At 34.9% G+C, this 27,380-nt stretch overlaps 3 protein-coding genes across 5 annotated transcripts in view; 2 read left to right on the top strand and 1 right to left on the bottom strand.

Moving 5' to 3' along the window:
- Positions 1 to 191: 191 nt before the first annotated feature.
- On the top strand, positions 192 to 1,524 carry ave (Protein aveugle). Its single transcript, XM_066281418.1, has 3 exons — positions 192 to 350; positions 979 to 1,142; positions 1,200 to 1,524. The coding sequence occupies exons 1-3, from the start codon at positions 312 to 314 to the stop codon at positions 1,336 to 1,338; spliced, it is 342 nt and encodes a 113-aa protein (XP_066137515.1). The 5' UTR covers positions 192 to 311; the 3' UTR covers positions 1,339 to 1,524.
- Positions 1,525 to 1,793: 269 nt separating this feature from the next.
- Rad17 (Rad17 checkpoint clamp loader component) overlaps positions 1,794 to 27,380 on the top strand; it is a 70,295-nt gene continuing 44,708 nt past the window's right edge. The window contains exons 1-8 of one of the 3 annotated variants that reach the window (XR_010732010.1): positions 1,794 to 2,018; positions 2,088 to 2,354; positions 2,547 to 2,836; positions 3,145 to 3,273; positions 3,515 to 3,693; positions 3,754 to 3,921; positions 6,032 to 6,329; positions 11,161 to 11,291. Coding sequence is in view for 2 of the 3 variants with exons in the window: in XM_066281395.1 (XP_066137492.1) it covers positions 2,001 to 2,018; positions 2,088 to 2,354; positions 2,547 to 2,836; positions 3,145 to 3,273; positions 3,515 to 3,693; positions 3,754 to 3,921; positions 6,032 to 6,329; positions 6,390 to 6,495 (1,455 nt within the window). In the remaining variant the exon portion in view is untranslated. Of the gene's footprint in view, positions 2,019 to 2,087; positions 2,355 to 2,546; positions 2,837 to 3,144; positions 3,274 to 3,514; positions 3,694 to 3,753; positions 3,922 to 6,031; positions 6,330 to 6,389; positions 6,698 to 11,160; positions 11,292 to 27,380 lie in introns of those variants that run through there. The other 2 variants (XM_066281396.1, XM_066281395.1) reach the window with 2 other exon arrangements.
- The window catches only part of LOC136338741 (uncharacterized), a 45,740-nt gene continuing 25,548 nt past the window's right edge, over positions 7,189 to 27,380 (bottom strand). The window contains exons 2-6 of the mRNA XM_066281415.1: positions 14,441 to 14,576; positions 12,781 to 12,923; positions 12,176 to 12,374; positions 9,312 to 9,426; positions 7,189 to 8,198 (exon numbers count right to left, since the gene is read on the bottom strand). Of these exons, the coding sequence (XP_066137512.1) occupies positions 8,079 to 8,198; positions 9,312 to 9,426; positions 12,176 to 12,374; positions 12,781 to 12,923; positions 14,441 to 14,576 (713 nt within the window). The 3' untranslated portion in view covers positions 7,189 to 8,078. The remainder of the gene's footprint in view (positions 8,199 to 9,311; positions 9,427 to 12,175; positions 12,375 to 12,780; positions 12,924 to 14,440; positions 14,577 to 27,380) is intronic.

Raw genomic sequence — 27,380 nt, 5'->3', positions numbered from 1 at the left:
CTCCTGGATTGATAAATTATATACTAAAGAATTATATATTCGAAATAAATCTTGAAAACGCCCTATACGCCTTATTGCCGTATGTGATGGACAATTATGGCGATTTGCAACTTAACTGAGAGCTTCCATCAAGCTTGTTATTCCCTTTTATGTTTCTCAATCTGCCCAAGGTGACATGAGACGTCTCTCGTTAAGTCAATGTTAACAAATATTTATTTATTGTGTGTAGTGATGTTTGCTGTTGCGAGTATTTATGTTTAAATTAAAGTTTTATTTAAATGTTATTAATTGGGCTTGACAAATCGTGAATAATGGTAGAGGAATCAAACTCCAACAACACTAAATCAAAGGTTAAGTTATACATAAATATTTTTAATTAAACTCAATTAAATTTTCCAATATCAACATGAGGAATGTGACATTCAAATAATCTCTCGTCTTATCTTATTTGGAATGTCTGAAGCAAAAATCTTAAAAAATGAAAAAAATTAACGAGACTCACATCAGCCCCCAAAGTTGCAGTATTCATCAAAATTAGGTAACTATTAGATATAAAGCTCAATTCATATTTTTGTGATAGCTGAACATACAGTCCTACCTGTAAGCAATGGGAGAAAAGAAACATGCGAATAAAACTGTGTCAATTATGGGATGATTATAAGTAGCTTTACTTATCAATAATAAAACTGAACATTTTTAAATATGCACCTCATTTAATCTAGATATCTTCTTGATCCTCTAATCCTTCTGTATGTTTTAAAGTCTTTGAGCTATAAAATATTTGGCAACCAAGGGGACACATATTTTGTATATTGTTAAAAATCCTTTTAACCCATGAAACATGGGGATATGTGGTCATCAACAAGTGCTGATGTTGAATAACATATTATATTCAATAGTTACAATGACATTCAGAATTAGATAAATCAAAATCTCTGCCTTCTGTAACATAATTATAATATTTCTTTTTTTTTGTAGAAAACTAATAAACCAAAATCTGTATATGAGTGGAATGTTCGAGATGTTCAAAACTGGCTGCGTCGACATTGTAGTGACTACCACCCTCTTTATGCTGATAATTTTGTTCAACATGACATTACTGGCCGAGCATTAATACGGATGAATGATAATTCTCTAGTTAGGTAAGAAAGCCCTAATTTCAGTATCAAACTTATTTATTTTTATCATGTTTTCTTCAGATTAGGGATAAGTGATTCCACTGATAGAGAAGCGATTTGGAAGCAAATTTTAAAGCTGCGATTGAAGACTGATATTGTTGAAATAAGAGATTTGCAAGTGCGAACTGATAGTTTAAATCATGATGTATTGAAACTGTAGCCATTTGTAACTGAATTGGATTGTGATGCTATGAAAGAAATACTTTAACAACTTAAGTGAAGTTCGTGGGATTATATCAAATAAGTCATCAAATTACTATTAAAAGTTGAAAAATGTATTACCTGAATGTACACTCTTACTGTCATGCGACAATACTGTGATTTTAATAAATTAATTTTTACTATATTTTAGCAATTTTTCAATATAAGTTTAAATAAAGACTTCTTTCAGTTTATTCCCGGCTGGTATCCGCAAGTCCAGTATAGCACAAAATATGAAAAAATATAGTCTTTCATTGCCCCCTGCCATTAGATAGAGTCACATGATTATTACATCTACTGTGTCAGCATCTCTCTTACTAATAGGTTGTCCTTGTCGGACATTCTGCATAATAAGGGCCTTGACAAGGACGCAGTGATGTCTTGGATTGGACAGTGGTACGTGATAGAAATGCTTCCACCACTATTTGTTGTTTAACCTTAAAATTATGTTGTAATGTTTTAATTTTTGAGTGATTGGTTATTATTTTGTTATCTATTATTTGTTAGTGTTTTTTCACTTTTTAGTTTATTAAATTAAATACCTCAAAGAAAAGTACCATAAAAACGAGTATAGATGTTTCTTTTCTCTTTTAATTTTTTAAAGGAATAACGCCACCCGACATGACCACTTTTAGAACGGTAGGTATAGAACTTTTGATCCCCCAAAGACACCCCCGTTATCAATAACCATTTATCTTAATCCTTTAGTGGAAATCTTTTGATTTTGGTCCTGAATCAGAAGTAAGTGAAGAGAAAAAAACTCCAGACCCATCTTCAAAGAGTTACAGCTGTGACATTGCTTTAGTTGCTCCTAAATCTATAATGTCCCGTGAAAAATCCTTATCCCAACAGAAAACCTTGGATTTCTATGAGTTAATTGCTCCTAAAGACATAAAGGAACTTGCAATACATGCAAAGAAATTACAGGAACTCGAAGGATGGTTGAAAATTGTATGTGGAAATAGCTTAAAAAAGGTAATAAGGAAATTAGATAATTGACAGTATTTGGATATATATGGTGTCCAGAATTGTAATTGTGATAATATAACAAGATATTCTATTTAAATTAGTAGCTGCATTTTTTTATGAGGAAGTTCTGCATTGTAACATACCTGTAGAAGCACAGTTTAAACAGCTGTGTATAAGTATTGCTTGAATTATTTTTAGGATAAAACTGAATTTCTCCTTTTAACTGGCCCCACTGGCAGTGGCAAAAGTACTTCAGTAAAGATATTATGCAGTTCCCTTAATTTGGATGTTACTGAGTGGACAAACCCGGTAGATATTGACTATGAAGTATTCAAAGGGCCAGGTCAAGTGGCAAAGTTTTCAGAGTTTTTCAGTGAATCACAATATTGCTCATTATTTAGCAGCAGGAACAGTAAAAAGGTTCTGCTAGTGAAAGACTTTCCCAATGTCTTTCTAAGGAAATCTACAGAATTTTTTGAGGTGCTGCAGTAAGTTTTATTTTAGATCATTGCATAATGGTACTACTTCAAGTACCTACCTATATAATTACATATATATACATATAAAATCTGAATATATTTAAATCTATAAAATCATCTGAAAGTGGTTTGGCCAGACCAGATCTTTTTTACTAATCAGAAAAATTAGACAATTGAACAACAAATACACTCAACACAATAAGATCAACACTAACAAATAATACAAAAAGTTACAGGGGTTAAATTTATTGCAAGTTAGGCTACTTTTTTGTGCTTCCATTCATTACAGAAAATAACAATTTAATGTTGTGTTTTAGAGATATTTACTTCATGGCTACTCACCCAGTGATTTTTATTTGCACAGATTCTTGTAGTAAAGAAACTGACTTGCAAAGATTACTGTTTACTGAAGAAATTCTTCTCAAATTTGGTATTACACATTTAAGGTATTTATGTTTTGATTTCTAAAGAAATAGAGGAATAAATTATGTACATGCAATGTCAATTTGCCAAGTTCGTTTTGATTAATTTTAAACAAAAAAAAAGTATGATTAACAATGTTGATTATTATCCAACTAATAAAAAAATTTATAAAGATAGCAAAAAGAAATTAATGAAGATGGTCTTAGCAGATTAACACTTTAGGTCGCTGATACGCTTCCAACATACTTCTAACAAATATTCTAGTTTTAATGCTTGCGCCCCTACATTACTGAAGAAAGCTTTGAAAAGAGTTGTTGATATTCTGCAGTCTCATCCTGATTTTTTTCAAATCCCTTCATCAAGTACTGTTGATGCCATTCTTAGTTCTTCTGTTGGGGATATAAGATGTGCCATGAATCAACTTCATTTAGCATGTGTCACTGGTAAATTAATACCTGGACGTAGAAATACACAATTCATCTTTAATCCTAATTTTATTTCAGGCAACAGGAGCCTTCTAATTTTTGAAAAAAATAAGAGTGAGCCTAAAGTTGGATCGAAAAGAAAACGGACTGAAAAGACAGGAACTATTAAACAAACGGTTAAAGATGAGGTTTTAGGTTTTTTCCATGGACTTGGAAGAGTTTTAAATCCCAAAAGAGTTGAGAGAGGTAGATATAAAAATATATGTTATTGAATAAATAAATCACTTGCTAAATATCATTCAAAAGGCAGGACGTTCTTATCAATTTGTGGCCAATGCATTTTCCATTGTATGAGTAAAAAGTGCATAATTTAAGTTATAAATAATTCAATCTTTACTACCTTATATACAGGGTTATTCACGCTATACGGCTCGGAATATTGTGGCCAAAATACGAGGTTTTCTAAAAATTTTTCTTTTGGGTTATATGGGGATCTATTATGGCTACTTTTTAAAATTATTTTCATATTATACAGGGTGTCCCAAAAGTGCTAAAAGTATCAAAGTTGTGTTTTTTTAAATGGAACCCCTTGTATATTGTTGCATTTTTGGATTCTCAGATCAAAATAAATGTGTGTTTTAATAAGGTTTACAATACCTAGCACTTACGGTTTTTGAAATAATTTAAATTTTGTAAAAATTTGGCCTAATTTTCATGTTTTAACCACTTAAGCAATATTTAAGTTATGTAAGCGTAATTTACAGTGTAGTGTAATAATGGATCATACTTTATATCCCAATCATGAAAAACTTGCCAGCTTATACAGGGTGTGCAAAAATTAAAACTATTCAAATGAGGACTTTAAGTGGCTATAACTGGATTAATTTAAATGCAATGCCATATTTTTTAACTTACCAGGATATGTAGTTTTTAAATACCCATCGAATGGTACTAGGATGTTCATAGCTAAGTCTTCGCGTTTTTGCAGAATGCACTAAATAATGGCTCCTTGCGCCATTTGGCGTCTTTTAGTTCAAAGTTCCAATGTATCTAGTTGCCTATGATATTTCAAAATATCAGATAGTTAATTTAGTTTATTTTTTTGTTTAGTCTGCAAAGGTACTTTTTTTCTAGAGTGTGTAATGTACCCTCAGGCTACGCCTATGCCTATGCAATCCGTCCGATCATGTCCGTGATGACCATATGTTGGGAACCCATTTTCTTCCTGTAAGGGTTGCCCTGCATAAAGGAACTTTCACTCTTTTATCCTTATCAAGACAAAGGTCTAAATTCATCCATATTTGGTCAAAATCTTTACAGCTGCAATTCCCCGTAAATTCTCAATTTTTGCCTTTGTCTCAAGATACGGTTTAAGGATTTAAAAAGTTACCAACTGTGGATTGACCCTGTTAATGGGTACCGATCCCCTGATTGGGTATTTAAGTTACCCCGAATCCCATAAACTCTCTATTACTCTAAAAATCCTCTCTAATGTCAAGATCATTTTAGTTTTTACCGATTAAGGCGTCTGTGTTATAACGAGTGCAAATAGTCAAAATGAAGATTTATCCAAAAGAAGAGCGTATTGACATGATTTTTATTCTTGGAGAATGTCATAAGAATTGTTTATTGGCTTCTTCGTCGACATTTCGAACATCTGTAATAAATATTTTGTTTCCGTTTTATGTTATACTTGATATGTGATTTAGAACTTTGAACTAAAAGACGCCAAATGGCGCAAGGAGCCATTATTTAGTGCATTCTGCAAAAACGCGAAGACTTAGCTATGAACATCCTAGTACCATTCGATGGGTATTTAAAAACTACATATCCTGGTAAGTTAAAAAATATGGCATTGCATTTAAATTAATCCAGTTATAGCCACTTAAAGTCCTCATTTGAATAGTTTTAATTTTTGCACACCCTGTATAAGCTGGCAAGTTTTTCATGATTGGGATATAAAGTATGATCCATTATTACACTACACTGTAAATTACGCTTACATAACTTAAATATTGCTTAAGTGGTTAAAACATGAAAATTAGGCCAAATTTTTACAAAATTTAAATTATTTCAAAAACCGTAAGTGTTAGGTATTGTAAACCTTATTAAAACACACATTTATTTTGATCTGAGAATCCAAAAATGCAACAATATACAAGGGGTTCCATTTAAAAAAACACAACTTTGATACTTTTAGCACTTTTGGGACACCCTGTATAATATGAAAATAATTTTAAAAAGTAGCCATAATAGATCCCCATATAACCCAAAAGAAAAATTTTTAGAAAACCTCGTATTTTGGCCACAATATTCCGAGCCGTATAGCGTGAATAACCCTGTATTATATTTTTAGACAATACCTGGAGACTAAACTGCGATATTCCGAAACTCGTAGATGAATTCTGCACGCAGCCATCCACATTTTCATCGTTTTTATTTGAGAATTACTTAAAATACTTCGGTAATCTGGAAGATGCTAGGAAAGCAGTTGAAGTCTTGAGTTTCTCAACTGTTCTAATGGAGAGTTGGGACAGCCATGACGTTCTGGTTCTCGCACTGTGGGTCGCAATCTTGGGGGTAATGGTATCCAATGAGAATAAAGTGAGCAAGTGGAATCAGATACGAGGACCCAAGAAAATCACGGAGAGGCAGTAAGTAACGAGTTTTCAAACGTTTTGCTGGCTTATCTGAGCCGTTTGATACCCTTTCAGATCCGGTGACGATAGTTATCGGAGGTTACTAAATCCTACTGACAGGTTTTATTATAATGTTATTACTAAGACTGAGAAATATCACAAGTTTAAAATATGTGGTTGACAATGATTAAACTGATACTGTTTAAAAACGTTCCGAGTGTACAGAATTTAAACAGAATTACTACTTTGACACCATTATTATTGCAAATTCATTAAGAAACTCATATCTTAATTTATTATTGTATTATTGAGTAAATTGCGTGCCACAAAGTAACATTGCACACTTATGAGAATAATTATTGTATTAGATATCGTTCCTATTGCTCTGTTTTGTTTTCTGAGTTCCTAAAAAACAGTAAGATAACGATATTACTAAATTACGAACCATTACTTCACACATTTTGCCACTTTCATCAGACCTTAGGAGGTTTTGGATATATACTAACTAAAACGAGCGCTTTGCAAAAAGACACGTCTTTTCAACAACCATCGTCATCCACAGCTGTTTTTGGGCATTGGATATATGATTCCTCGATAACGAACAATTTTTAGGTATTCAGATCATTCAGTTTACGTTTATAAACGTTATGAATGTTTCAAAAAATTCATTTGATTTGGAACTTCTGAATTAGTAGGAAAACCATTTTTTCACGTGGCGAGAGCATGCAAATTTTTTTCCCCAGAGAAGTTGGAGAAAAACGTAATGAAAAGAAATTAAAACTCAATATACAGCCTCAAATTATTGGTCGAGGGTAATTGAATTGAATTGTGTGTATACAAATTTGGAGGAAATGAAGGTGATGAAAAAACGAAGAACAATTAAAATAACTTTATTTATTGCACAACAACAGTCAATAAAATGAATATTTAGAATATCCATACAAGAAAAATTACTGTAAATAGGACCAATGTTTGTTTTAAAACTATTAGGACAATATTCACTACATTCACGCTCACTCCTTCCATTTACTAAACAACAATTCCGAAGAGATTCCACATCCAGGTTTTCTTAATTAAATAAACTACTCCCTAAGTTTAAGTAATAATATTTGGTGACGATGGGACATAATGGTTTTATACACAGATAGTGATAGTCTTAAATAATGACAGTTCCTAATAAGCGCATACAATTGAAAGAGAGGAGAGGAGGCGATGCAACAATCCACTGAAATAAATTAAGCTGAAAATTAAAAAAAATGTCACATAAGAAGGCCTGACATACATTACAGCTCTAACATTATCAGTCTTTGGAAGGATATTAAAAATACGATTAACTAAATCTACTACTGTCTTAAAAATGGTTCTAAGGTAATTAAGGATTCTCTTATATGACATGTTTTCAGCAGTTCTGGTTGAAACTGTGTTGTGAGGCATGAGACACAAAATAAAAGATTTATAACCAGGAGAATTGTGTTTATTTACCATTGTGTCTTAGGTGTATGTTCTAACAAATATGCCCCACTCGGTGACGGAGTTTTTAGGTACAAAGATTGAGAGGACATTTTATAATTTTCTAATAATATCGGAATGTATATTTGTTTAGTAAATAAATAAATGATTTATACTTACTATAAATAGATAGATAAAATTCTTTGGAAAACTATATAACATTACTTTCTTGAACTCGTCTAAATTTCTCACATTATAAATGTTCTCTCAAATTGTTTTACGACATTTGCATACCGCTAAGTTGAGTGTTTAGTTTTATCGCAATATAAAAGAGAGTAACGTGCAAACTATTAAAGATAGAAAGCTGTTTCCTACGATGTTAGACGAGGACGTAATGAGTCCGCACTCTCTAGGGCCGTAATTCTGGCAATGTAGCTGAAAATAAAAATAAATTGATTACACATTAAAGCACTTTAAACATCAAAGCAAAATTCTCCTGGGGGCTCAAAATGCGGGGGAAAAGGATATTAAACAGAATTACGTGGCTGCTATAAATTACCTCCAACCCGTAGATTTTCACGTTTTTTTAAATATCGGTATTGCATTCAAATTATGATTTATGGAATCGGGTTTTTAGATTTGCTCGCTTGCTGCCGGTCACGAATCTTGTTATAAACAGACATTTTAAAAATTATCTTTCCGAGCAAAACGCTTAAAAAGCTGAAAGGTAAATAATAGGATGGCGAATTTAGAACGCCGAGGTTTGTGGAAAATGTTTGCTTTTTAAAATATTGTTAGTCAATATCAAGAAAATTGGGGTGAAACACGAAAATGTCCTCTGAAGGTTGGGCTACTTTGTGTCTCACGTTAAACATCTGCTTCCTATAAAGCAATAGCCTCTATTGAATGAATACATCGCATTATTATTTATACTTCATGATTACGCCCGTTCTATAAAACTTCTAATGGCCTTGTGTAACTGTCGATAATCCTGTTCGTTAAATTTTAATAAAAAATGAACAGTAAAATGTCCGTAACTATATCTATAGGTGCAGGCAGACTATACACCCCACTATATAGCTTTATTTATTATCACCCAATTTATCACCAGAGAGAAAATAAGTACAAAATTGCCCGTAATCAGGCTCCAGTTATGGACGCCATTATTGTTGCATCGATGCATTATCAGTTTACTTCGACAGATATTCTAATACTTTTGTTAGTAAATATTTATGGCTTAATGTGTTTATTTTATACATACTGAAGCAAATTGTGATATATGTATAGGCCTCTTTGAGCTCTATATCACATGCAAAGACGGCTGTATTGTGTAGGGACTTGTGTTGAGAATAAAACATTTCTGGTGCTACGTTTACCTCCTTTTACATATTTTCCGGGTCAAGTCACGGTCAGAACAACTATTTTACATAGTTTATTGTGATGTAGACAATCATATGGGTCATCGTTAAGTGTGCTAACATCTCCCCCAGGATATAAAAACTACACAGGATTGTACATAAATGCAGTTTCTAGTAATGAAGCGCTTACCTGTATCATTGACGATGACATTTTATCTAAGAAGTTTTTGTTAAAATTAGCTGCCTCGTCTCCACACACTTTCCTGGTAGTTGAGGTCGAACATTCCACGTATTCTTGAAAGGCGCTGAAAAAAAAGAGAGGCATAAGTGAATTATAAGCGTGAAAAAAATTCCCCGGGACAGTTAAAACCCATGGACTAATTCCCTTTAAAACCAAATCCTAAAGCGATTTTACTAAAACCATATACACACAAAATCGTGCAACTAGGTCTAAGTCAACAAAAAAACTGCCAGATAGTTTAAAACTCTCGGCTCGTTCGGCTTTTTGAACAGAAAATTCTCTCTGGCTGGCACGATGACGATATTAGATTATTTTTAAATGGGGCGTGTACACAATGATAAAGGGTTAGTTAATATTTAAAGGGTCCGGTAAAAAAGTAAAATTTCCATATTAATGAATATTTTAATGGGCGCTGTTGAAAGGGCTCTTAAACGGGTCTGTGAGATAATGCGAGCGACTTTTTGCCCAATGCAGAATGGGCACGACTTTTTGTTATTAGCAAGTTCTGTGTTATCCGCATTTGGGCTTTATTGGGATAACGATGAGCAAAAAGGATTTGTTTCTACTGATGACGCAATAACTAAAGAGCTTGAAGTAAGCAAGTCGTACCATAAGTAGTAAGGTATAATAAAGAAACAAAGGAGAAAGTTGTCGATAAGTTTTCATTGAAATTCTTGGACAAGAGTCGTTTATTGAAAAGGAACAGCAATAAAAGAACACCTCATTAAAGTTTGCAGAAAGTTTTCCATAAAATTGAACTCTTTTGGTCCTTTACGGTTCATTAATGCAAAATTTGCCGAGCCAAGAGTCTACTTCTGGCAAATTTTATTTGATTTTGGGAGGTAAATTACTTTCAATTGATTTTTATGTTTTAGATTTAAGGGTCGTTTTTCATACTTATAGAAGAAGAGGGTTTTTCACAAAAGCGTTTCAGGAGAGCTATAAAATTGCGAGATCTTAGGTGCGCGTTAATAACATTCCCCGTTATTATTTTAATTGGACGAACTAATAAATTGGCAAAAATGCTAAGTAATTAGGTAATAAATTTGCAGGTTAGATGTGGGATAATCGAAATATCCTTACATGGTTGGGTGTTAGGGTCGGGGGGGTGCCTGAGGAAGATTTCGTTGTAATTTTCTTGACACCATTTTTTTTTTCGTAGCATGAAGGCAAATCACGAAATATCACACTGCTTTTTATGACAAATATACTCTTGATTGATGTCTGTAGGGTGCACCGTTTTTGAGCTACGGCGATTTGAAATTTTTCTCTCTAATTTGATACTTAATCATTATGGTTAAAATATCAATAAATGAGAAGTTTTTGAGATAAAAAAGACACTGAGAATTGGCTTTTAATAAATTGAATTATTGAAAACAAATTATTAAGGTTTTAGGTTACAGTACCATTCTGCCACCCCTAATTGCACGCCCTTGATTGGCAATTTACAGAACGGGACATATCTGCTTCTTCAGCGAGTCAAGTTACCTTAATACTTCAAATTTTGTGATTTTTTATTGCTACCATTTTGCTATGATTGCATAAAAACCTATGCTCTGGAAAGTATTTTTGGGCATATGTTGTTTATATGCATTTTTTTTTCTTATTTTCGACCATATAACTATTTCGTTTTGGTTGACTAATTTCCGGGCACCCTGTAGAGAACAGCTGTTAACCCAGGTGTTGATGCGAAAGTGTAAGGCGCATTTTACACGGAAACAAACTCCATTTATACAAGCCAAACATCTTCAAAGAGCGTGATTTCGATGCGAGCCTGGAATTTTCTTTGTGATTTCAGGATAAACGAAGTGAAAATCTCGAGTCTTCTTATCAAATATTATGGACAGGCGAAGCGTCCTTCACATCTAATGCAGCGGTGAGCTCACAAAGCTGTAGATGAAGGTTTTCTCGAAACAAATGTGCGGTGTGGTAAGTTGAATCATCAGTGCTTACTTGTTTGTTTTACTTAAGTTTACTAAATATTATGCACTTTGTGGCACCAATGCGACAAAGCCCGTCAAAGAAATTCTTCCAGAAATTTTGTGGAGCAGAGTAACTGAGACTCAAACTTTGCATAGTGCTGAGTTTTCTCGGAGAGAAAACTACTTATTTGCTAGTTTTGGGGTCAGCACATTTAATTCGTGTCGATCTTGAGAAAGTATTTGAATTCCGCACTTGAAAGGAACTTGTTTTTTTTTTTATTATTTCGCATGAATATTCGCTACTATATTGTTGGCGGGTCGCTGGCATGTAATAAACCAACATTTAAGTGATATACCCACAAAACTGTTCCCCTTTAGAAGAGATGGCTTTCTCGTGTTTCTCTAAATTATAAATTTCCTGGTCAGCTCGTAACGTTAATAAAAATGCCTTTTCCCGAAACGCGAAAATATTCGTCAGATGAAACTGCCAGACAATAAAATTCAACGATCGAACGTCGTCCACCGTCGAAACCACATCTCGACATAAAATATTTACAATAATAAAATTTCCATTAATATTTTATTTTTTCTTTTTAAAACGATCACGTCCGCCAAATAATGTAAAACCCGTCACAAATGGGAAATATGAATTATTGCCAGACGTGTCTTAAAAGCTAAAGACATCTTACCTTTAGTTAGAGAAAGGTAAATTTATGATTTAATGTAGCAACGGAGAACCGTATATTTGCTTTTCGATGAAAATTGCTTTAGGGAATGATTGATTGTCTATAATTTATAGTTCTTCCTACAGACAGAGAAAAATAGCTGGAACTTTTATTGATGCACTTTTGCATTGTTTATGCTTCTTACACGCAGCGTCTAGACACTTACCAACAAACATTCTTAATGCCCTCGTCTGCAGCATCTCTTTTTCGTTTCATGGTGTTTTTAAAAGTTAGCAAATCTTCCTCCGAAATCACATCCATGGGTGTCTTGGCCTCGATATCGTTCATTTGCTTAGTGTACTGTTTGAAACAGACTTCGTTCTGTTCCTCGATCTTTTGCATACAGGGTGCATGCCTCAGAAATTCTAAATGGAAAAATTCGGTGAATGTAAGTTGAGCTGCAGTCGAGTCGAACACAAAACCTTACTTTAACAGCAATAATAAACAAACAAATCTTTTTAGGTCCATTAACAATAATAAAATCAGAAACTGAAATATTAAACACACCGTTTTGTGTAAATTTGTATCGAAATTCCCTGTGGAGCGGCGGCGTTTGAGCATTAAATATTTAAGCTGTTGCCGAATATTTTATGCTCAATTTAATAGCTGATTCTCCCGACATGAATTTCCCCATTCCCATTAGTTGTCCGATATAGAATTGGATTATGCTTTTTATAATTTAGATGAAATTGGCCTATTTGGGAGTAATTTTGCTAAAACCACTCCATTTGTCCGTATGATCAACGTTATTATGCTGTTGAAAATTTTTACCTTCTTGGTAGGTTCCGTTTTTGCACAAATTGTTAACCATTTCGCCTGTACCGTGGAAAAGCTTCTTGAAGTGTTTTCTGTCTTGCAAGTTCATGCAAAATCTCGTATACTGATGAATACAATTTATAGCGTCCCTTAGATCGCTGTAAAAAAAAAAATCGATACAGAACGTTGAAATTTACATAAACGGGATTATTCTAATATCAGTTTTTGGAGGTGCTGTGCGTCGATTATTTTCCAGATGAAACACTCCTATGTAAACAGAACGTTTTCAGGTTATTAATATTAAATGTAGTCTCGCCTACCCGCTTTTAAATCACTTCCATTAGTCGAAATCCGAAATGTATTTTAAAAATTCAAGCCGAATTCGATTACGAAAAGTTTAATTATTACTGCACACCGTTGGGCCAAATGCAGAGAAAGAGCCGGTTATAATTGCAGGACATAAATCAGAACTCGAAACTGTATTGTAGGCCCTGAATTTTCAGTTTGGCTTTCTCGTTTTCGAACGATAAGCAGCGCTTTTCTCAATGTGAAATATGTGAGTGTCAGGGAATCTGTTTAGAATTTGCTGGTAAACCAAAGCTAGAAGGCAGGTTTGTGAAATAGCTAATTCGTATTAAATTGGGACCCTAAAATATCCCAGGAGATCGAAAGAACAAAGCCAAAAGGAATGTTGAGAAGCGAAGCAGTCTCTTATTGGAATGTGAATGACAGGGCCCAGTGTTCCTAAACCTGGAGGGTTTGCAGCCCCCATGCCCTGAAACGATTCAGGGAAGATTCAATCTTCTCATTCCCATGTGTGAATAGTACTGCTGCTTCCGTCACCTTAAACAAAAATCTGCTCGAAGAAATGAGTAAAAAACCCGGCACTAGCACGAGTGAATCACAGAGGAAAATGAGGCGGAAATCTCGTCCTCCATTCCTACAGCGGATACTAACGGATAAATTGACGTGATTAATTATGACCCAAATTGCTGCAAAATAAATAAACCCAGTTAAATTAATAATACCCATAAGATGAAAATTAAATAATAAATCAAAAAGGTGAACGGCAAGAAGGAACTAATCGAATGAAAATGGCACAGTATTGCCCTACAGTGGGGTTCCAGAAGACAACTGCACGTTCAATTAGCACGCAACATAACGATAAATTGTTGTGAGATGTGTATTCGAACTCAGCATCAGAAAGATGATAAAGTGTAGGTAATTTGACAACGATAGAAGTGTGCTAGAAGAGGTTGAAGAGGCGAATGAAACGGAGACGTTAAAGATAAACGATAAAGGGGTGTCAAAAAGAATTAACGTGACATAGAAAATGTGAGCGACGTTTAAGTGGAACTTGTCAAAGAATATTTTGATGATGATGAGGGAAACTTCAGAGAAGCTGCCAATAAAGCATCTGGTACTGAAGAGTCTGCTGAAGTGATTAAAAGATTTGCACCACCTGCGAAATCCGCTTCATTTAACCTTATATCGACGTTTAAATGAATTAGGGTGCTGAGTCAAATATGGACTAATGCTTTAACGTTGAGTTAATTCATATGGTCTGATTTATGACGATATCGAGAAATTATTATGGGAGGGATCCACATTAACTTCTTCACAAAAATTTATAGATCGAATACCTAATCATTTAATGGTTCTATCGTGTACTTACGGGCAAATCTTGTCTAAATCGGCTTTAGATGAGACTAGAGTGAGTCCAGAGTCCAGCACTGAAAGTGGCTTCGAACACCGCATCAGTTCGTCAGGGGTGCATTGAGGATTTAACGCTCGTACTTTAGTGGTAATCACTGAAACAAAACATGCTAATTTAGAAGACATTTTGTAACGGCTTACCTATCCGTAGAAAATCGCAAATTACCAATTTAAACCGTTCGGGACGAAAAAAAGGTCCCTTTAATCAGAGCCGGAATTCCTATCAGGTTCTAGTTCGGGTCGAATTTTATTCTAATTGATTTCGTTTGTTCGATAAAATCCGGTCAGGTTCCGAAATCAAGTTGCAAATAATTGAATAGTTCGACTTTGCGTAGGTATTTTGTTGCGCGCAGTTTTGAAATAATTCATTATTTCGCAAGTCTATTTAACGTTTCAAAGCATCTATAATGAATGTTTCCAGCTCTATTTAGGTGCATTGAATCAATTATCTTTGGTTGGTGTTTACTGGTCTGCGATAAAAAAATATTTATCGTTTGAGGGATTGCAAATGGTGATAAGCTCAATCAACTTAACGATAATATGCAAGGGGAGGAAAGAGAAAAGTGGCTGCTGACGGCCTCAGAAGCTCGAATATGGACGAGAATTGCATGAAAGCTTTCTCATAGTCTAAGCAATCCGAGAGCAAAAATTGACTTTTAAACTTTCTCGGCTTGAACTGCAATATATTTCTAGTTTTATATGGATGATGCGCTTCGTCGTATAATCTTTCGGGAAGCAAGTACTGTGGTGTGCACATTAGGAATTTGCATAAGCCCAGCTAACTTCCTCGGCAAAGTAAATCTACTGCTCATTTTTTTATCCCCTGAGCATTTTTATGATAAAATAAGATTTTTTACCCATCTACCTGGAAAGGAAAAAAATAAGAACCTATAATAATACCTCGGCATTTTTCTTGCTGGAAGCCCTTTGAAGTCCCTTTCCAAACATAAAATAATGGCGCATTATTTATTTTTGCGTGGAACGATCCACATATTTCATTTCTCGGCTTTGATGGGTCCCAGGAAAAAAATTTGATTCCAGGAACTCGTTCGATAAATCTATTTGAGGAGAATGGAGCTTGCAAAGTTTTTTTGCTCCGATAGAGGTTTATTAAGTCTTTGGCTCAGGTGACTTTCCACTTAGATTTAACTGCCAAGTAAATAGGCCACTATCGGGAATATTAATCAAATTTCCAAAGTCCTCGTAATCCACAAAACGTGGCGTATTATTCGTAATTTAGAGCCCATTCAAGGGCGAAGCCAAAAAGGCTGGAACATAAACGAAACAATGGGTCTACCTTTATTCAAAATACCTCGCCAGCACCGCAGAAAACAATTATTCGTAATATTTAGTGCTGGAATATAATCATGACAATAATAATAATCGGTAAAATTCCAGCTGGGTTTCCATTGTCTAATAATTTCGACAAAAATGAAACCATTTTCATTCCGCCGAATTTGGTTTTCGAACATAACGTTTAACAGGTTCACATTTAGGGACAAAGGGACTATTCTTATTGCTTCCCCAGTTTTCTTTATGGCCTAATTAAAAGGGAGAGCCCAGAGAATACAGGGAATATTGAAAAAGTGTACAGGTCTATTCCAGTCAACGTCCAAAACAAGACCACTTCTAACAATATGCACTAATATGCATATGTGTGTCGTACAAGCTGAAGTTATGCTCATCCCTGCGAAATGTATTTCGCTTAAACCCCGTAGAGGTTTTCTTTAAGGAATGAAATTCGGTTATGCCTTTAACGACCAACATCGTTTTTTCTTGCTAATAGAATGTGAAAGGGGAGATAACCGAATTACCCGGGAGACTATTTTTGAGACCCAAATTATGGAAATTGAAATTGATGTGTGCCCTGGCAACATTAGCGGAATTTCAACAAGAGCGGAGACCTGCCTAAGTGTATTTTCATTGATTTTTAAACAGGTTGTTGTCTTGAGTCTGTTTTATGAAAAACTGATCCAAGAGCTAGTCACGTGAAAACCAAACAGCGAGTGAAAGTTTGCTCTCAACAAGACTTGAAGTTAGACCTTTTAAGTGAAGATAATCTCTCTTAGGAATTGTGTGTAACCAACTCCGTAACTTGGTTAAAGCCCTGGGAATATTTGGTAATTAGATTATCTGGACCTTCTTGATTAAAAGCAGTGAGTGTTTGCTAGTGGAGGCATAAATAAGAAGGGGGCTATATTTTGGGTTTGTCAGTTGAAGAGTGAGGGGATACGGAATGCCGAGATACGCCCTTGAGGAGGTCGGCACGATAATAACAAATGTTCAGGAGTAAGCAGGCCAAACATGTCACCTAAGGGATTCTCTGAGTTTCAGGTTCGAAGATGGATGATAAAAGCTGCTGCAAACATCAGTTTGAAGGTGTAAATATAACATTCTACATAGTGCTGTTTTCGTGTATTGTGGAGCGAAGACATCGGTTCCGAGTGCCTATTCATTACTACATTGAAAATTTCAATTTCGCCAAGTACAAGAAAAATAGGTCCCTGAAGAATCGATCATTGATTACTCTAGATCCACCGAAAAGACTCGATCTGACAAAAAGATAAGACCGATTTCATTAATACAAATTTCGCATGAGAGCGATAAAGCCGTTTGCGGAAATCTCCTGAAAATTTATCTTTTCCAAACTAAATAATGAGATTTCGAGAGTGATATATCTTTTAAAGGAGCGGAGTTAATTAAAACAAATATTTGCCTCCGCAGAAAGCTTTTGAGGTTTGTTTTATTCTGTAGTTTGAGACCTAGAGGTCTAGAATTGCAGCAGCTAATGGAATTTTGTCAGATTTTTAAAAAATTAATAAATAAAAAATCATCTAAATATGATTAAAGAAAAGGAGGAGACTGTCCGAGCATACTTAGTAGAAAGGATAGTGTTGTATCTCAAAATATCTAACATCTTCATGACGGGACACCGCCGTTCAAGCCGTTCATAGCTGCACACTTCGATGTGTAAAGGACAAATTTTATCGAACTCTTCCCGAGGGGACTTCAACTATACATGGTGTTCCATAATGGAGTTTACAGCAAATACCTCACATTCCTGTAGGAAGTTGAAAAAAGCTTTTACTAGAAACATTTAGGGTTGTGTTGAAACTATAAATTAAAGTGATAATAAAATACACAGGATGGCGCGTAAAGTTATGACGAAAACAACATGCAATTTTTTAATTGGTACAAAATGTACATTTTTGCATGTTTGAATTCCTAGTCAAAATATGGGTACTTTTCATGTAGCATATGCTATACTTAAAATTAATAGATTGTGAAATTATTAATAATTAAAAAAAATGAATACTTTTGAAGTAGTCCTTTTCATCACCGATTCGATGGGGTTAGATACTTTGTTGGCAAGGAAATTCCGATTTAACCCCACTGGATTTCTTCCTGTGGGGTTATTTGAAACGAATTGCTTATCAAGTCCGCCGAATGAATTTAGAAGACATGAAAGATCATATTCGAAAGGCCTGCCGTACAGTCACGCCTGATATGCGAAAAGCTTTTGCTAGAGAATTACTTCGACGATTTGAAACATGTTTAGAATCTCAATGAAGACACTTTGAACATCTTTAAATTCCGCTTTCCTAATGAGATAATAAATATTTATTTATTAAATGGGTCTTATTTTTTATAAGTGTAAAAATTGATTTTTTAAATACTCAACTGAAATGCACTTCACAATCTCTTAATTTCAAGTGTAACAGATGGTATATCAAATGTCCTTACATTTCGACTAGGAACTCAAATATGCAAAAATATACGGGGTGTGGCATTTAAAACATTTCAAGTTTCTTTAGTTCAGCCTTTGCGCCCCAACCTGTATATTTTATTATCAATTTAGTTTGTAGCCCCAACACAACCCTACATGTTTCTAGTAAAACTTTTTTAAACATTCCTACAGGGTTGTGAGATATTTTCTGTGAATTCTGTCGTGGGATACCCAGTGTAGAAACACTAGCCCGAGACCCCTGATTTGCCTACTTTAAATTTAATTTGGAGTATTTTGTAAATAGTGCGTTTTCACACTAAAATTTTAAATAGTCGTACGTGATGTTTCATTAAAACACCAAACCAAGTCCTTGACCCGTCAAATGAGGGCAAGAAGCTCGTCCTGCAGTAATGGTGTAAATTAACCTAAAATTACCCCTTTTTCTCTTTTTTTTTTTAACCGAAAATAAAGACTGCCGTGGCAAAGTCGAGATGAATTACTTATAAAATCTCCGGGTAGAAATTTTTCGTTTCTATGTTGTGCAAAACCGTGACAATATAAAAGCCAACTTGCCCTATGCACATCGTCCGAGGGCCTACAGAATCGGATTTATTGTTTAACAACTCGTTTCGTAAACTTGGCAAAGGGCAGTGCCGAGATATTTCGTAATTAGTCTACGGATAAATCTCTCACACTGGGTCTCTAGAGGGTAAATGCAAGTTCAGAAGTGGGAAAACGATTTATATGTCACGTAATATGCGACTAGAACTAATGTCTGTGCAAATTTTTCATTGTCAGCTCGTTCCTCTGCTTTCTTTAGAAGAGATTTGCTTATCGTCCCGCTTAAAAGGAAAAGCCCAATTAGGGGTGAGTTGGCTTGAAAAATACCTCCGAATTACCCGATCAAACTTTCGAACGAGAAATTCCTCAGATCACATTACGTTATAAATATCTACTTATACTACCCATGAATATCACGCAAATCGTCGAAATTAGGGCGTTTTTATTAAATTATTCAAACTAAAATCGCGTATAATGGTTCGCGAATTCTTGGGTTTTATTCAGCTAAAACACAACCCTAATAGATTTCCTAATATTACCAAGAGTGTCTACTGAATTGCGGCCTGGAATATACAATGCCTTTGATAATGACTTGGTTATTCTACTAAATTAGGAAGACCTATTAATCATAATAGTGGGACAGGTTTCAAATTATTGTTGCTGGAATGTGCGTTGCCATTTTGCGGATTATTAATACCGGCCAGTAGTCTTTAGGTTGCCCCAAAAAGCCCATTTTGAACAGCAAATGGTCGACATTAACTTTGCTTTTAGTATTTCTTAAGGTGTTAGGTGCGGCTTTATGTATGGCAGCAGAGCAATATGTCAAGAAGCTTCGGATAAAAAAGTTCTCATCCAAAAGGAATCCTGTAAACTACCGGAGCTGTAGCGCTAGTTTTAAAGTTGTTTATGCCCAACAGCAGTAATCTTGTTTCGAAGTATCTAAGTTACGTCAATAGTTGGTATTAAAAGGGGATCCTGTCCCTGTGCGGCTCGTGAAGTACAAAATCCAATTTCTCAAAATCTCGTAAACTATGTCCATTAATTCCGTTTAATCGAGAGGGTCCAGACACGAACTAATTAGCAAATATTCTCGCGGCTTTTAACAGCTTGGGATGGGGGTTGTGTTAAGTAATGCATTGCTCCTGAGGGACGACGTCTTTGTCTTAAGGAGGGCCGCAGCTAACAGTTTGATCACTTAGGAAGAAAACCACCATTAAATATCACGTAGACCATCGCTCATGTATACAGCAACTGATTAAAAATTAAAAATAAGCACGTTTCCAAAAAAATATTTTTTTTAAATTAATAAAATATATTTATTGTTTGTCCAAATATTGTAAAGGTACGAATATATTTTCAATACGTTTTGTTTATGTCCTTTTTCCAGACTAGTATTTTGTTTTTCGTAGCGTTCATATGGGGAGCAACGAATTTGTTTATTTATATTATTGGGTGATATCGACTTTGTTATTCACAGTATCAATTGAAAACATTTCCAGATGCCGAAGGGTGTTCATTTATCACATCAGTCAAAAGGAAAAATCTTTGAAAAATTTTAAAGTTCTGAAAAGAAGTGTAATATATTACAAAAATTAAATTTAAAATATCAATAATAATATCGAAGATAATTTCTAAATTAAAAAATAGAAGAAACTTAGATAAACTTCGGAAGTGTCGCCAAAAACGAAAAACTCGTAAAATGATGGACAGAAGAATTAAAACGTTATCCATTCAGAATCCGTTCAATAGTGCAAGTTGCATATAACAAGAGCTAAGTGTATCATTACAGTGAACACCACAAAATGAAGATTAAGAAGCGCTGATTTATATGAGCAAAGAAACCTTTCATCTCGAAGGAAAATGGAAAGGCTAAATTGCGTTTTGCGAAAAAGCACGTGAACTGGTCATATGAATAATTAAAAACTGTTCTTTTCTCAGATGAAAGTCGATTTAAATTGTTCAATTCAGACGGAACTTGTTGGCTCAGAAAACCAATTAAGGAACGGTTTAATCCGAAGTATACTAAATCGACGGTTAGACATGGAAGTGGCGGTATTATAGTTTCAGATTATTTCGAAGAATTTGCCATATTTTTTTTAGTAAAAATTAATGTTATTATGGGTCGATATGTTAATAAAAATATTCTAGAAAATCACACGCTGCCTTGGGCAGAAGAAAATATGAGCCTTCGGAGTACGTTCAAACACGACGACGCCCCTAAGCATAGCTCCAAATTAATTAAATAGTTATTAACTGCACACAATATTGGTGTGATGATCTGGCCAGTTCAAAGCCCCAATCTGAACCCCACGCAGAACCATTGGGATCAAATTTTCAGAAGAATTCATGAGAAAGGAATAAGAATTATAGCAATCTTATTCAAAGAAGCTCAAAATACTTGGAACTCACTATCTAAAGAATATATTAAACAAATATTAAAGTATATGAACAAAATATACTGGGAAGTAATTAAAAATAAAGGATATGCTGCTAGAAATTAACTAAAAGATTTAATTGTAAAGGAAAATTTGAGAAATGTTTTAATTGGTTGCTCTATTTTGACCTATGTGTGTTAGAATTTTTCTATCATTTACAATTGAAAAAGTTTTAACAAATAAACCTTAATATATTAATATACCATTAATATATTTATTTTTTATTTTAATTAATCATTAATGTAATAGCTTATATAAAATTCATGTTTTAGGAAAAGAAATGGAATTTAAAAAGTTACTCTATATATAAGCAATAGTATACGTATGATAAGTGCAGTCTATTAGGTAATTTTTTTTATTTTCATCTTCAAAATATTTGGATTCGACAAAAAGAGCACTTTTTACACACCTTGTATACATAAGTAAATATTTACTGAAGGAAACTGTCTTAACCAGCATTTTCTTGCCTTAGACTTTTTTCTAGTATGTACAAAAGTGATAATATTCAACGTCTAAGTGGAGATAGGACACTTCGAGCATGGAAAAAACTTTATGAGTTGATGGCTGCACTATTACAAATATTTTCGGATGCTGATAAAGCCACAGAGCAGAAAATCTAAAACAATTACATTACCCAACAAGGAAAGCACTTCTATGGAGATTAATGTTCACTTTTTTGATCATTTTGATTCGTACCTTACAAAATTTGGCCAGTGTCGCAGTACACATCCTGTATACGAGTAGTAGAGGAAGTGGAACTGAAGAAAAAAAAAGATTTTAATGAGCTCGCATTAATGGGTTGCACCGGCCCATCTACGATCATGTGCCATAACTTGGAACAGTATGATTCACACTTTTTTAATAAACGAAACCACGAACTCATATTTTACGTTATAATTGTACATTAATATAAATTGTGCACAGCTTTCGATGAACGATGCCAGGGACCAGTAATAAGCAGAAGCAGAGAGAGGGATTAAATTATCTAAGTTCTGAATGCATGTCGTATATTTATCTCCAAGTTTCTTGTGGGTCGCTCTGCTCAACTTCCAAATTACAGAAACAAAATCCAGCTGTTACCATAATATGTACATTCATTTGGCCCACTTCTCACGACATATCACTGCTCCAGTTAAACGAAATAACCCACCCAGACAATATTCCCACTTGATCCCGCAGTGACTAACCCCTACCAGCCGAAAATCTTAATTGTCTTCCAAAATAATCTGGCATAAATTAAACGAGTGTAGTGTGTCTGTTACGGTTTCCGCCGACTATGTTAACCAGAATTAGAGCTGAACATTTCCTTGACACGACAAGCCGGTGTATGTTATAATCCGGCGTAAGAGCCGAGCCAAAAACTATTGTTCGAATAAATGGATGAGCAAAAGCTTAACACTAAGTTAATTAATTAATTAATTTATCTGGGTTGTTGTAAGGAGCAATTTAATCTGGCAGCCGCAAAAACTAATCAGGCCTCAGTAGTGCCCTTAAGGTTTTGTAGGATTACATTGTGGGCGGTACAAAGAAATGGTTGATGGGTTTCCGTGAGCAACTGAACGACGATGACGTCACGCATCTAGAATAAATTGTGAAGACAAGTTTACGCGTTATCCTTTACAAGCCGCAGCGAAACAAAATGTCTTTACCCATTCTTATACGAATTCAGGATATATCTCCCCATTTACGACTTTACACAATCAATTTATATGTGAATTGAACGCCTCCATTGTATGGAGGTCGGATGGCTTACTCGTTTATACGCAACTAATGTTATCATCAAATGCGGCTCGCCTGCTCTATTGTTAGAGTTAACTGGCTTTAGAGAATTGGGGTGTACCTATAGCGCGTTTCAAACGAATATTAGATTATACTTAAGCGGATTATTATTATGTAATAATTGGATTACGAACAGGGCATATTTGTCACACGAACGTTCAGGATGGAAGGCCGAAAAAGATCAAGCGATAAGATTATACCGCCCCAAGGGCTGCCCTGGTTTCAATAGACGGCCGCCCAAGATTGCCGAGGAAGGGCTCTCTCAGATTGGAATATATTTAAAGGGCAAATACAGGTTGTAAATATCAGGCTAGATTGTGCTCTGAATAAACATTGTTTCCCCGATTGCCGGATACGGAAAATATATTGCAATTCCTGAACGAAATCTCTTCGATAGTTACCTCTATTTAACGTTTGGTTTGACTGACCCGAATTGACAAACATCAGAAATATGTTCCAGCAAGGTACTTGGCAAAGCGGAATTCATCAAAATCGATTCAGGACCCGGAGATAATATGTGTATAATGCCATAGCACTACTACCACTATGGGGCAGATTGAAACCTTCGTTATTCGGGCTATTCAAATTCAATCGCTTTAATGGCCGCTGACAGTCCCGACTGAAGTGTTTACGATGTTTAAACTGCAGTGGTCGTATTGTTAATTGAAACGAGATTGAAGCACTAGCATTGCAAGAATAAAGACAGGACAGGCTGGGCTGAAAGCATACAAGAAAATTTTGTGATTTAAACAGGATATATATTAATCAACTCTGTTGTAAAGGCAAGAGGTGAAAGAGGAGAAAAGATGCTGGGCAGTTTTTAAATTGAACAGAGAATTCAACTTTGTATGGCAGATACGAGGATAGTCCCAGAAGTACCAGACCACCTTAAAGAAAAAACAATTTTGGAAAATATTACATTATTTCTCAACATGATCTCCTTTAAGATTGGCACTTTTTCCATCAATGTTCTTGGAGGCCTGGAATGTTTCAAAATAGGTATCAATGTCGGACTCCACCTTTTCAATATTGGCAAATCTCTTTTCAAATTTGGAAACAGAAAATAATCTGAGGGGGCTAAATCTGGCGAATAGGGCGGTTGAGGAGGATGTCCGAACCAAGTTGATTGATTTTGGCCATCGCGATGAGGGAGTGTGGACTGGTGCTTTATCTTGATGAAACAAAACTTTCTTTTTGTCGAAATAATTTCTTCGCTCAAGCGCTGCAATCAATTTGTATAATATTCTTCGTTTATTGTTTTTCCTTTAGGGAAATAGTCAATAAAAATTATCTCACGTGCATCTCCAAAAACTGATTCCACCATCTTACCTGCAGATGGAACGGTTTTCGCCTCCTTTGGAGCCGATTATTCTATTTGAGTCCATTGTTTTGACTACACTTCTGACTCAGTCTCTGTCTTTGTTTAATTGTAAGTAATCGCGGCACCCATCTTGCACACAGCTTTGTCATACGGAATTGTTCGGTGAAAATGCGATATACAGTACCCTTCGAAATGCTCATCTTCCAGTACAATTTTATGGATTTATATCACAATTTCTGGAGGGGTCAGATTTGTATTGTCATGAGGTCGCCAGTACAAAGTTCGTCTTGGCAGCTTGTACGACCGCGTTCAAACTTTGTCACCCAATATTTTACAGTTGTTAACGAAGGACCAAATTTCATTAATGTTGAATCTAACTCCTCTTTGAAGTACGGTCTTTCAAATGAAAGTATTGAATACCATATCGGTGACCAATTTTCCCATATTTACAAAATCTCTAAAAGCGTTTGCTAAAAGCAGCTTCAAAACAAACACTAGTCAGCGTGAACAAAGCCTTTTAAAGTTAGATTTGTGTAATACAGACAGATTTTTAACAAAAAAAAATCGCCATTTACAGTAGTGGTTAAAAGTAGATAGACACACAGAATTTCTCAATTACCACATGCATATGTTAATTGATTTGCTTCCTATGCATGTGCGTTATTTATTGCAACACACGTTATAAGAAATAATAAAGAAATGTTGATAACATAACTTTATTGTGGATAAAAAAATAAATCTTTGGAATTCACCTGGTGAAAAATAAATAGACGTGATAAAAACAGTTATATTTACTTTAAATTCTTAAGATATTAGAAAAATATTAGTACAATTTGCATTTGATTTATGGTCTATAACATACCTCGTGGTGTAAAATTGTCCACTGATTTAAAAGAGCGAATGGCTAAAGTTTTTAATGGGAGTGAACAAGTGGAAATTGTCCTCAGATCCGATGTTAAAAAAGGCATTCTTTGAGCTGTAATAAACAGATATCAAAGAACGGAATCAATTATCCCGAAAGTAAAAACTGGACGACCAAGAAAGCTAAATAAAAGAGATGTGAGGAAGATAAAGACCATTAGTTCAAAAAGTCCATTCGGGTCTTTTGAGAAAATTCGATCTGAGCTAGAAGATTTCGAAATTTCTGCGTTTTCAACGACCGTAAGATGAAGATTAGTCGAAGAGAAATTATTGGCGCGTAGGCCAGCAAAAAAAATCACTTTTCAGTAAGAAAAATCACAAGGCAAGAATGGAATTTCCCAGACAACATATTCATTGGCTCAAACAGGATTGGAAACGATTTTGCTAGAGCGATAAATCCAAATTCAGTTTGTTTAATTCCGATGGTATTCAATACGTTAAATGTCCCACTGGTCTGCGATTAAACCCTAAACACACCTGACTCACAGTTAAGCATGGAGGAGGATCGGTAATGATATGGGGATGTTTCAGCGGTTTTTGTATTGAGCCATTATATCGAATAAATAAAATCTTGTACAGTTTTGTGTTTAGTGATATACTTCAGGATATTATGTTACTTTATGTTGAAGACAATTTACCCTTAAAATTCCATTTTCAACACGACAACGGTGCCAAAGATTCCTCAAAGTTAGTTAAACGATTTCTTGAAGAAAAAAAGATGTTGATGTTGAAGTTGTTTTCTAGTCGCTCGATGTGAATACTATAGAAAACCTGAGGCAAATCGTTGATCAAGGATTGAGAGATACAAATTATTCAAATTGCGATGAACTGTTTACTGAAATACAAGAAAAGTGGCAAAATATTGATCCAGTAATATTAAACAAATTGATTGAATCAATGTCGGGTCGATGTCAGGCAATCATTGACGATGGGTATTTTACCAAATGTTAGTGGCTTGGGAAAGGTCCCAATTGATTTTTGAAATAATTGGAAGGAAATTGTTATGTTTTTATTTTCATTTTTAAATTGTCTATCTGCTTTTGACCAGGTGAATTCTAAAGATTAATTTTTTTATTGATAATAAAGTAATTTCCTCAACATTTGCTTATTGTTTTTTATAACGTGTTTTACGCCAAATAACATATATGCATAGGAAACAGGTCAATTAACATAAGATTAAATTGAAAAATTCTGTTTGTCTATCTACTTTTGGCCACTACCGTATATGTTATGTAGGGCAGTTCTGGGACTATCCTCGTAGTTGAACAACGCATCACAAAGAGCCCTCACCACGCATCACCCTGTAGTTTTTCACAACCACTGGCCCTATATCTACAAATCTAGAATTAACTCGAACCTCCAACACCTGCCCAAGATCACTAAACGTGATTTTTTCGTCACGTTTACACGTTCAGCTTACGAAAATACTACGGCAACTAGGTAGGGCAAAGGTAAGGTAATTACTCGATACCTCGATATAACATGTCAAAATAGTCAGTCAGCCCATTCATCACTTGTAAATGGAAAGGACCAGATGAGAAAACCTTTACCTACCAGACAATAGATCGTAATTCCTGCAAGGAAAATGTGATGTGAGAATTGCACAATAGCTGTAGTGGTAGTCATTTTCCAGTTAACAGAGCTTTGGTCAAAGTGAGAGACTAGTTTTATTGGGTAAACTGCAGACGGAACGTAGATGAATGGTGCAAGTGGTCAGAAGTTGTACTTTTAGCGAACCAGGAAGCAGTTAGAGTTGCAGAAGCCTTATGGCACGAAATTAGTTTGGGAAAGACAAATTAATGAAATCAGCTGATACCTCGACGCTTTAAAATAAATCCCAACTCCTTCTTTCACCTTAGAACTCCAATGCAACACCCAGGAAACACTCCAATAAACCAAGAGTATCACTTAGCAATTAATTAATCCATGCGATCCATTTAAAACCGCATGTTGCTCGAATCTACAGAACTCTTAACGTTTGATTTTCCTATTCCACTACCCGCAGCAGCGATTTCGAGGATGCTCAATATTAGATGAAATTAAACGAACTCTCTCCCTTTAGGTGGGTGCCCGATATGGAGTTTTATTAACTGGTTTCGGTAAACATTTCTCTTAGGTCAATACTTAAAAATTGATTGTTACATTGTGTTTGGCT

Source organism: Euwallacea fornicatus, chromosome 4, assembly GCF_040115645.1.
Source record: "Euwallacea fornicatus isolate EFF26 chromosome 4, ASM4011564v1, whole genome shotgun sequence".
Lineage (NCBI taxonomy): Eukaryota > Metazoa > Arthropoda > Insecta > Coleoptera > Curculionidae > Euwallacea > Euwallacea fornicatus.
The sequence above is the reverse complement of the archived record's forward strand: the minus strand, read 5'-3'. Positions and strand labels throughout refer to the sequence as shown.